This window comes from Hippoglossus stenolepis, chromosome 11 (assembly GCF_022539355.2).
Source record: "Hippoglossus stenolepis isolate QCI-W04-F060 chromosome 11, HSTE1.2, whole genome shotgun sequence".
In the NCBI taxonomy this organism is placed as follows: Eukaryota; Metazoa; Chordata; class Actinopteri; order Pleuronectiformes; family Pleuronectidae; genus Hippoglossus; species Hippoglossus stenolepis.
In genome coordinates, this window is record NC_061493.1 from 12,489,430 (window position 1) to 12,501,166 (window position 11,737).

Consider the following 11,737-nt stretch of genomic DNA (forward strand, 5'->3'; position numbering starts at 1 on the left):
CAGCTGCATCATTGAAAGGGATAGTTCACCCAAAAAAAGAAAATTCACTCATTATCAGGAGTGGTGGGTGAAGTGTTTGTGGTAAACAGCGTTGCAGCTAAATCCAATACAATTGAATAACAGGGGATACATTCTTCAAACGTAAAAAAAACCAGAAAGAAATGCCTCCATAATGCTCCTGTGCGGTCATCCAAATGTCCGTAAGCCCTGGCATTCAAATGTTTCAAGTTTAATTTGAATGTTGGGGCTTACGGACACTTGGATGACACCACAGGAGCAGTATGGAGGCATTTTATGTCACCAGTTACTTCAATTGTATTAGATTTGGCTCCAAAAGTATTTTGTGGACTCAAACACTTCACCCATCCATCCATCGGCATAATGGTGAGTAGATAATGAGTGAATTGTCATTTTTGGGTGAACTATCCCTTTAATGAAGATGGTGAAAAACACAATCTCACATTGTTAAAGAAGTTGAAAAAAATGATATGGTCCGGCCTCTGATCCAGATCGACGCCAAAGTTTGATGGGTTCTTTCCTGACCCATATCACATCCTTCAACCAAGTTTTGCAGTAATCTGCATGCTATTGTTTACAAACAAACAAACCAAGCAAAACTTCCTTGACGGAGGCAGCAGCAGAAAATAGTATTTATACAGTGCACCATATAATTAGCTATAATGAACATGAGAAAAATAAACTAATATACTAAATAAATCTCCACAAAAATAGATCTCATTTTACATTCTTCCCTGTTTTCAGATGAAATAAAAAAAAAAATCCAATTTTACACTAATATGCATTTTGAGATGGAGATTAGAAGTAACCACACTGCTGCTGGTTTGTTTTCTAGATGATTTTTTGGTGCAGTGTGGAGTTTTTCTTCCCAACTCTCACTATTTTTGGATTTGGCCCGTAGCTCCTTTGTACCATGTGCTCCCTCAGTTTGTCCCTTCTGGCTTTGTGTCTCTTGCACTGCAGTTGGGCCATCTCATTTACATGTGTCCACATAGGACGGTGACTTCATTTAAACAAACATAAACAAAAAATGTATAAATACATACATACATTGACAGAAAACAGTTCCATAGACTGCAATCATCTGACAGACACCATCCCTCATCGAGCCTCTTCCAACAATGTGTTGATCAGTCACAGCTCTGGTGTTGAAAATCAATATATTCTGGTCCCATGACAGTAACTGGTGGCCATTTGAAAAACAGACCTCATTCAGCAGAATGCACCAGTGACTTGGTTCTGCGTAGTTTGATGATTCACAAAACAAAATATTATTGAGATGTATTCCTTTTTAGTGCCAATGAAGCTACTTTAGAGTTGAAACTATAAATCTGGATTAACATAATATTAAAAAAACTAAAAGATAAACACACAAAATAAACAAAAACAAGGATATAACAATAGACACAAAGAAAATCAGCTAAGCTGGGACACTCCAAGATATGTCTGGACTCCTCTGATAAAATAAATAGAAAGAGAAAGTGGAAAGGAGAAAAAGAAGAGAGGGGAAGAAAGAAGATAAAAAAGGAAAGAAATTGGGAAGAGGGGAAATGGTTGTTTGTTTCTTTTATTGTGTTTCATTATGTTTGCCCTTCCTCTATATTTGACAATTCATTTTGGGGCTCTTTTGACTTAGCTTTTCACCTGCGTGCACACACACGCACACACGCACACACACACACACACACACTTCCCACTATTTCACCAAAAATTTAAAACCGGCAACTGTCGACAAATAAAGTGCATGCTTTGATTTTGATTTCAAATTAAAGTAAGACTTCTGTGTTGAACATCTTTTCCTTTGATTCAATCTCACTTTTATACACCAGAGGGAGTCAGTGTGCATTCTTTCATGAAGTCCCTGCACTGCACTTCTTCAGTGTGTGTGTATGTGAGTGGTCAGGACAGAGGGTTGTGTTCTTTGAGCTGGAATATGATGAAAGGGAAATGGCTAGGTAAGCCGTGTTTGTCACTTTGACCCGGGACACTGATCCCCTCTTGCTGCTCTCTGGGGGTGTTTGCATGCTTGTTAGGCCATATGTCTAGTACAGACGTATTCGGACAAATACACGCACACATCCACACAAATTGGTGCCCTCTTCTCCTCCACGCCTCGGTGAGCACATCATACGAGCATGTCATCACATGATAGAGTCCAGAAGTGCGCATACAGCTTGGCGATAATCGCTCGCCTCAGGCCATGTCTTTGGGGTCATCTTGATGGGACTCGGACCGTCAGAGGGCAGATGTTAAGAGCAAAAGGAACACTTTCATCTGCTCTGTGAAATACGTGCGTCCAATCTGATAATGACACAGAGACACACTTTGCAAACACTTAAAGGCCAGACACAGGAAGGGGACGAAATGTATCCTGGAACTGTCTGCTTCTGCGTAACCCCGTTTTTTTTTTCACAGCGTTCACCATGGCTAATGGTTGTTCCACTTAGGCTAAACCTAGGACAACCACTGACCAGTGTCATGTGACTTCTTGTACCAATGATATGTTTATCTGAAGTTCTTGCTGTTCTAAGACTCACAAGACCAAATTTAGTAAAAGTAAATAAAATATCTGAGCTGTTATTATAAGACGTCGCTTTTACATTCAAATCTTTTTAAGCAAACCAAAGTAAACTAATAAATTTTGAGCCTCTGACTGATTATGTAGCCTCTCGACGTCCAGTTGGACTTACAGGGTAGGAGGGGGTAAGGGGTTGTGAGGGGATTAGGGAACAAAAGGATCCTTCTCTGCCATCAAAGAGGATCTGCTCCCCAACTCATCTCCTGCTCTGTGGCGACAGCTTTTTATTTTTTCTGGGAGTGACGGCTGCAGGGAGGAGGGAAGGTGGGATGTAGCGGGAGAGTTGGATGGTAAGGGGATGCAGATTTCAAAGTAATCTTTAACTTTAAGCCCTGCAGTCACTGTGAAATGAAGCCCTCTGCCCCAGACACAGTGTTGCCTACAGCTCCCAGTGGAAACCTGCCACCCCTCCTTTTTTTTCTTCTTCCCAAGCTTTTGTCACGGTGGCATTTAAGTGGCATTACTCACCGACTGGATGACCAAATGAAGGAGTCCCTTTGATTGAGCTGAAAGAGATGGATTTTAACTCCTGAGACCAGTGTCGCCTCTTAAAACAACACCAAGCCGAGATAAATGCCTGCTGTGTTGTCAGGACTCTGCAAATACTTTTAATGAATGTAGACATCTTTATGAATCATAACCGATCTAATAACCCAAATACTGTAGAGTGTTGGTTTCTCAAACATGTAACATGACAGGTGAGGAGGGATGTGTATTTGCAGCCTAATTTACATCAAACAAAACAGAAAAAACACAAGCATTCGTTTATTCCACGATTCACTGTAACCTTACACCATTGAGAGGCATGGCCCAAGTCGTTAGTGGAGTTTATATCTTCTTGCACTTTATATGACTTGGGAAAGCAAACTTAAGCCCATAAGATGGTTTAAGACCCCTAGGAGGTCATCTGCACTTCCATTGTCTCACTCCTATAAAACACTACTTATTTTGGCCCCCTACCCCAAAGTTATTTCTCTCATCTTGTGAAGGCTCATGTCCCCTCAGGGTCATTGGCCAGGGATCCCCTGCTGACCTGCACCACCGCGGGGAGTCAGTGTAATAACACAAAGGTGGTTATGAGGTAAAAAAAGAAAGAAAAGAAGGTCTTGTCATTGGCACAATAGGCAATGTTTGTAGAGATGGAGGCATCACAGTAAAATTATAATAATTCATAATACATACCAACAGGTTGACACATACATGAAAATTGCTGAACCTGCTTGTGCCTCCAAGTACCTCCTGAAATTTGTCTCTTGTCTCAGTGCAACAAATAAATGTGGGAGGAGAGGAGGGGAGGATACTGCTGTAATGAGCTGTCTTCCTATTATTCCAACCTGCGACTGCTAATGGAAACATTAGCAAGCCTCTTGATTGATGATTTTTCGGCCGTCTGAGTAAGCGTTGGCATCCCTTTTACAAATGTGCATTCCCTTCAAAGGGCTTGAAAATAAAGAATAACAAAGTTACGTATAAAATGTGTAGTCTGTAAGAAACACATTGATGTGAAGGCATCAGTGCTGCAACTTCTTCCCTATCAACTCCACCAATGTTTTCACTCATCTGTTGTTTGGTTTGTTTGTTTGTAAGCAAGATTTTCGTACAAACTACTTGAAGGATTACCACAAAGGATGGTGGAAGGATGTTGTTTGGGTCAGGGAAGAAGCAGTTACAGTTTGGTGCGGATCGCGGTCAGGCTGCAGATCCCACAATTGTTTTTCACTGTCATATGTTGTTTTCAACCTTTTTGTTGATTTCTCAGGAGTGAATCTTGATGAAAAAATTCAAACAAACTTAAGAGCTTGGTATGGATAGGTGCGTGCAAATACATGCAAATCTAAATAAAAATCTGTATCTAGTGGATTTAAATGTGGTTCCAATTGGGGTAACAAATAGAACTAGAAACTTGTAACTAACACCATTGTGTAGTTGAGAAACGTAATGTGGCCTAAGCTTTAAGGTTTGTTTTAATTTGAAGGGACGGGATTTGCTCGACTGCATGTGCTGTAGATACAGTTGAAATGTTTTACAGGCTCGAGTCATGACATTTCAACAGTCATCAGTTTAGATCAAAGCAGAACTTTTTAGGACACATTTTGACTTGTCACGGTAAGAAAAGCAACAAGTTTACTGTTCTATTCCAGCCCCTGAGAGTCATTACAGTGTGACAGTGAGCCAGTGTGCACAAAACCAGGCGCCTGAGACTGAAGCAGCAGCCGTCATCATTCGTTCTATTATTTACACGTGTGCTTTTCCTACTGTCACATGTCAGAATGCCTTCTGCGACAACTTCCAGATATGCATCATACGGAGGAAAAGCTAAAGAGTATATGGACACACACTTAAGTCCAGTCTAGCACCAAAACTGGTTCCATGGTTTTATTTATTGTGTTATTGTTACTGTTTTGGTCCAGTGCGATCAATACAATTTCACATTTAATAGTTAGACTAAAATTAATGCAACTTTATACATGTAGTGTTACCTTCACAATCAAAACTGTTCTTAAGCGTGGTCTAAAACTTTTTAAAGGCTAATTTATTGCCTAAAATTCTGATGATTGGATTCGAGATTTTTTAAAGAAATCCTGTGTATAGGCGAACATATGTTAAGCAATAAATTGTCACATAAAATCTAGTTTCCACTTTATTTTTCATGAAATCTGTCCACAAAGGTCAGTGTGTTGTCATTGAGTCGTTTATACTGACAGAGGCATCTAGAAGGAGGTCTTAGCACAATAAATATAAATATATAAATTCACACTCTCATACTGGCTGAGATGAGTTCATGCGTTAGCTCTGCAGCCGGACGATCACGGTACATAGGAGCTGTGGGAACTGAAGTTGCTCGCTCCAGTTTCAGGTCGGTACCTCAGCAGGCACGTCAGCCACGTGAGGATGAGCGAGAACAGGGCGAGGAGGCTGGAGACGAACAGACACACTGGGCCGAGCGGTGAGACGCTGCTGTTGAAGTTGTGCACAAAGACGAGACCCAGAAACAGGAGCACCGCCGTGGACAGGACGGAGAAGATGGCGCACACGCAGCCCGTCGTGAACGCCACTCGCTTGCACGCATGACCGCTGTCCTCGCCCTCTGTGGAGGCTGCTGCAGGGGAGACGGATGCACCCGCGGGATGGAAGTCTGGGGTCACAAGCTCTTTCAGCGGGAGAGCCTCGGTCACCGCGGTGTTGTTGGGGAGGTTGTGCACCCGGTACTCCGGCACCGGAGTCCGGTGGCGACACACGGGGCAAACGATCCTCCATCTTCGACCGTCCCGGGAGTGCAGCGTGACCAGGCACTCGAGGCAGAAGGTGTGGGAGCAGCCCAGCACTTTGGGGGTGTGGACGTCCAGGTCGAAGTAGTTGTAGCATATTTTACATTCGTAATCCTCCACGGGAAACGAGTCTGTCCCCGCAGAGCCACAGTCGCCCTCAGTGCTCACCTCCTCCGCCATGTTGTTCAAAAACAGCTTTATTATACAACACACTGAAACGGATGATCAGAAATTCACAGCATTATTTCTGGATGACAATAAACAAGTTTTAGAGTGAGAAAAACCTCTCTCTGCATCCTCCGGTACGGGCATGTGTCAGCCCCGGTAAAGCTGCTTGAGCCCCCGGTGGCTGTCTCGCTTCCATCCGCTTGATGTGTGACCGACCCGGGGGCAAAACCCGTGGACACCACGATCATATAACCAGAACTAAAACCCCCGTTTCCCCCGTAAACAAAAGATCGAGTCGATCGACTTGTACAAATCGATTTCCCCTCAGTTTGTCACCTGGTCGATTCGTCACAGTGCGGGTCATGTGTGAGCGGTTGATTTAATAGGTCTATTTAACCGTGTAGCATTAGAATTTAGCGCCCGCAGACACAGATCAGGCCCCGTTTACCCACCTGGTATTAACATGTGGTTTTTGTGATCCGATCACAAGTGGACAGCTCTGAGGGCCTGCATTCACACCTGTAGTAACACGTGGCCCCACATGGGTCTCTTGATCGGATCTCAGATAGGATCTCGCTTCCCCGCCCTATATGCAAATAAACACGTACATCATTTCTGTTCACGGAGACCAATTCATGTTGTTTTTACCCAGTCTGAGTTTGTGTGTGTGTGTCCGTACAAGCGAACGAGCAAGAGAGACAGGTGGAGAGAGAGAGAGAGAGTGAGAGAGAGGCTCTGTGAATCAAGTTTTTATCAATTTAAGGGATGTGTCGATCATTATGTCTTGAGACGGTGATTACAAACAACGAACAATCAACGAGAAGAGAAAATAAACCCTCGATTCGTAGTGAAACTGCAGTAGGTCAGAGGACGTCAGGAGGTCCTTCATATGTGGCCCAGGACATGTGCGTTCACACAGACACCTCCGAATGAGGTCTGGCGTGATTTGGATCTATATACACTTTCTATATAGTGCGTTCACACCTGTATTTAGAGCTGTCTGCTTGTGATATGAGCACATGAACCACATGTTGATACCAGGTGTGTTCGGGCCTGAGAGCAGCTCCGTGTGTTTGTCTCCTCTGCGTTTCAGCACCACGGCCTGTGGACAGCTCCCAGCGGCACGAGCGGCGGTGACACCTTCAGCTGGATGGGACGTAACCATGGAAACATCCAATAAAGCTATAGGTCTCTTCAGACAGATGTCAGTGCACGTGCTTTATGTGCAGTATGTGTTTTAACTGCTGTCACATAGTTAAAAAACAACTTTCTTTCCCATAGCTCAACAACCACTCCAAGTTTACTACTACTACTTCTACCACTACTTCTACTACTGCTCCTATAACAATTTTTTTTATTATTATTAACTTTATTGCTCCCAGATGTGGTCATTTGCTTTTGGCTTTACAAGTTGGTTAAACACACTTATCACAATAAATCACATCAAATACAATGGCCCCCAGTAGAGTGCATATGTCCATCAAGGCCCAACAGTCCCCTTATGAAACCACATTTAAATTCATTAGGTTTTTATTTGGAGCTGCACCAAATTGCACACACTCATTAATATCAGTCCCCTAAACATGGCAGAATTTTTTCATCAAGATACATGAATTATTCTCTGAGAAATCAAATAAGATGTTGAAAAATTTTGCAATTTTTTAAGAAAGTGGGGGAAAAAAGAAAATTCCTGCATTTATACCCTGATATGATCTGCACCTAAATGTAATTGGTTCTTCCTTGAGTCATGCCTCACCCATTTGAAATATATTCATGGGAATCGGCAGAGGTTATAACACAGAGTTTGTGTAGCACCCACGGAATGTTGGCTCTGCTGTATTTTGCTTTCATTAAGATTTATTAGAGAAATCTTTGATCCAAGGCAAATCTCTGTTAGGAACCTTCACTGTATAGGCCCGTGTTTGCCAAGCCATAGCTCAACACACTTTGGTGCAGCATCCACTCCACTCATGTTACAGCAATGAGTTGATTTTTAGGCTTTATAACATGTAGTGCAATATATAACCATTTAAGCAGGAAATAAATTATTTCAGTGCTGGGAATCACATGGTTGTTTAGTCGTGTAGCCTATAATATTTTCTATTCTATTTCATTTTTTGTTTCCTATTTTTCCTATTTTCCCCATTTAAAAAAAAAAAAAGTCTATATTTATATTGTACAAACACACCACAGAAAGTTCCATGTATGTATAAATCTACTTGGCAGTAAACCCATGTCTGATTCTGACACCTTTCAGCAGTCAAATATTCTCTCCTCCGGCCTGACTGTTCAGAAATACAACCCTGTCAGCTTTACAGAAGTAAAATACAGATTTCTATGTTAGTTCATCTCTTCACTTACTGTGAAGAGGAGTCTGATTACAGAAATATTCATGTAAGATGTATTATGGTGGCCTTCAATGTATCAGATAACATACAAGTATGAATTGTAGAATGAGTCCCCATACACTGAGCCAAAAAGTGCCCTCTTGTGGCCAATGCATGCACGTTTGCACAGTGATGGTATTTATATATATAGAGTTGGGCAGTAACATCTTGTGTCCAACTGGATTTCAGTCACATGCTATTAAGGATTTTACAACAGTGTGATGGCTGAAAAAGTAATTTATATATATAATATATAATAATTGATCAAAACAGAGTAAATAACTATGCTCATACTACTTGTTGGAATAGGCTCACAGATATATCATGCTGGGAAGGTGAGTTGTCAGTTTCTGACATGAATAAATCCAACTTTATTTGTATAGCAGCTTTTATACAGGCGAGTGCACTTCAAAGTGCTTCACAATTGACTGATGAGCCAATAATAGACAAAACAAACAAAATACTGACAAGGGGATAGCGTAAAATAGATTTTACAAGCTCATCATAAGAACAAAAACAAATTTAAAACATACATAGACAAAATTAAAGTAATAAAAATGGGATAAAAACACATACTAAGATAATAATGGACAGTAGTTTGAATAAAATTTAGAGGCAATAACATGATGTCTATAAATCAAACTTTATCAAAGGTCAGGATAAAGAGGCATATGTTTTAAGCTTGGTTTTAAAGATTTCAACACTTCCAACTGCTCTTAAATGCAATCGAGTATGGAGATCCAGGATATCATATAGGATTGAAAATGTGTGATCAAGTACAACACTTACACTCTGAGATTCATCTATATGACATATTGATATTTTACACATGGATTGTGTTGTACACATTTCAAAAAGTAAAAATTCTGCAAGCTCAGTTTTTTTGTAGATAAGCATATAATAATAATAGTATATGCTAAGTCTCAAATATCTCTTGAGCTATCCCAGCCTTCTATTAAAATGGATGCAGTGTTTTGGGGGGGAAGTAGGAAATCCTCCTCTGTCAGTCACAGGTTAGGGCTCAGTGTTTTAGACAGATAAGAATCTAAGCGGAGGTAACGCTGCGTGTTCATCATGGGACCATAAACTATTAGCTCACTGTTTTTGGTCCTCATTTACTGAACGATTAAAATCACCCTGCATGCCCACAGGCCCTATGGCTAACGCTTCAGTTTTTCTTATCTTCTCCCTCACACCTGGATGCACCCAGTGGGCCTTTGTTATGATAACTGCAGTCAGTTTGAGTCCCCCTCTCTGAAAAGTTGTGGGTCATATATATTTGATAAGATCAAACACATTGGGAAAACAGTGCACCTTTTGGAGGCACCTTGTAAAAGTAACTCCCCAAGGCTACAAATCACAGAGTGGATTTCCTTATTCTGAAGATACAACGTTTCACAGATGCCTATCTCACCACTGACGGCCTTTCTTCTAATCTGTTTCTCCTGTTTCAAACAGCGTTCGCTCTGTAGCCTTTGTGATGCAAAGCTCTTTTGCATTGTCGGCGCTGAACTGCTGCAGGTAGAACGTCAAACTAAACGGATGTAAAATGAAATTAATCAGATTGTTGAATGGCGTTATAGGAGTCCAGCATCCAGCATTAACATAGAAACCTGTGTTTGCATTTAGCTTTAGCTTTATTCTGCACAAGAGTAACACAAGAATAATAAATGGAAACTTGTTGAATGAAGACAGTATTTCAGTGAAGGACACTCTACACCCCAGCTTTATTTAGAGACAGTGCAGCAGAGAAACAGCATTGCTCATTGTTTCCAAATGAGTTTTTACAGTAATGCAGAGTAATAGTTTTTATTAATCACACTGTGCCGAAGCCTCGGCTGTGATTGGCCCTGTGAAGGGGTCCGCAGTGTAGAAACTCATATTATGGCACATTGTTTAAAATTACCTCACAGCAGTGGTGTTATTCTCAGAAGACTAATAAAGGATAAACACATGCTGTTTAACAGCCAAACAGTTATTTGACCTGAACCCTATGAATAATGCAAATGAGTGTGATAAACACAAGGTATCTATCACTGTGTGTCACAGTCAGTTAGACCTGCTGCAGTTATAGTATCTATCATGAGGAGTGCGCGACAGATTCTTTCTAAATGAGTAGAAGTGTGTTTATTCAGCAGTTTACCTTCTATATACTCAGATAATCACACTGATGATTTGATTGCCTCTAAATGTCTATCTACATTTGATCTTGTTGCCGTGCTTATCGTTAATACTGAGTCATGTTGCAAGTGGCTCTGGAGAGAATGGAGATTGTTTCCAGTCTAAATAAGCTTCAGTCAGATGCAATGTATAGGACCTTATCTCTCCAAGGTAACAGCCTAGATCAGAGCTGCCTATAGGCTATTAGACTAACTTTATCTTTAGTGGAGGCAGAGCAAATTATTGTGTTTTTTTCTAACGTTTAGAAATATAGCCTCCAAAGCCGCTGGCTTATTCTGTGTGTGTGTCGGGTCCTTGCAACACACTCTTTCTTTTTGGGGCCGTTTTGTTCCTTATTTTTAGTGCGTTTGGTCCTCTACCGCAGCACATTTCTGACTCAGCTTACCTCTCTGGGCTAATTGATTTGACATGGTAGATCCAATATCCTTTTCATGATAGTCAAACTTTAGTGTGATAACCCCCCAACTCCTTCTTTTATGGACATATAATGTTTCCACATGTTCTGTGTCCATTACTTCATTTTTTTTCTGTCTCATATAGAAAGAATAAAAACATACACCCACACGCTGAGGGATACAGTCATGAAAGCAAAAGGAAAACGACTCTCTGCTGTGATAAAGTTGAGATGTATTTCAGCAAAACAAAGATGGAAAATTGTGATTTTGCATCCTCCGCGCTCCATCCGTGTCCGGGGGGTTTTCTGCTTTTTTTTAAAAATCGGTCTCACCAGTAGCAGCTCAACAAACAGCTGGATTTGCTCATTCACATTTTCACAAAGAAGCCTGAGCTGACATCTGTATGAGGCTGTGACAATACACTTTTCTTAACTTTACACAATAATGCAGCAAGTACTGACAAACATGGTGATCAAGTTATTATCAGCCAGAGGGTCAGCTCCTGGTGACGCATCAGTTCGTCTGATGCAGAGGTCATGACCAACCAGAATGAAGGGATGAGGAGGAGGAGGCCTCACATCTGAGTCAGTCTTCCTCCTGAGGGAGGGAGAAAAGGAAAAAAAAGCATCGGTCAATTAAACACGCCTAATTATCATGATTATCAAAACTCTACAAGCTGCAGAAAAGTCAAATGATCGCTCATGTGCTTCTATGTCCATAATCGAGCATTTGCACGGATGT

General features: G+C 41.2%; 1 protein-coding gene across 1 annotated transcript; it reads right to left on the reverse strand.

Moving 5' to 3' along the window:
- Positions 1 to 4,958: 4,958 nt before the first annotated feature.
- On the reverse strand, positions 4,959 to 6,540 carry LOC118118029 (E3 ubiquitin-protein ligase RNF186-like). Its single transcript, XM_035170805.2, has one exon. The coding sequence runs from the start codon at positions 6,043 to 6,045 to the stop codon at positions 5,404 to 5,406; it is 642 nt and encodes a 213-aa protein (XP_035026696.1). The 5' UTR covers positions 6,046 to 6,540; the 3' UTR covers positions 4,959 to 5,403.
- Between the last annotated feature and the right edge of the window lie 5,197 nt (positions 6,541 to 11,737).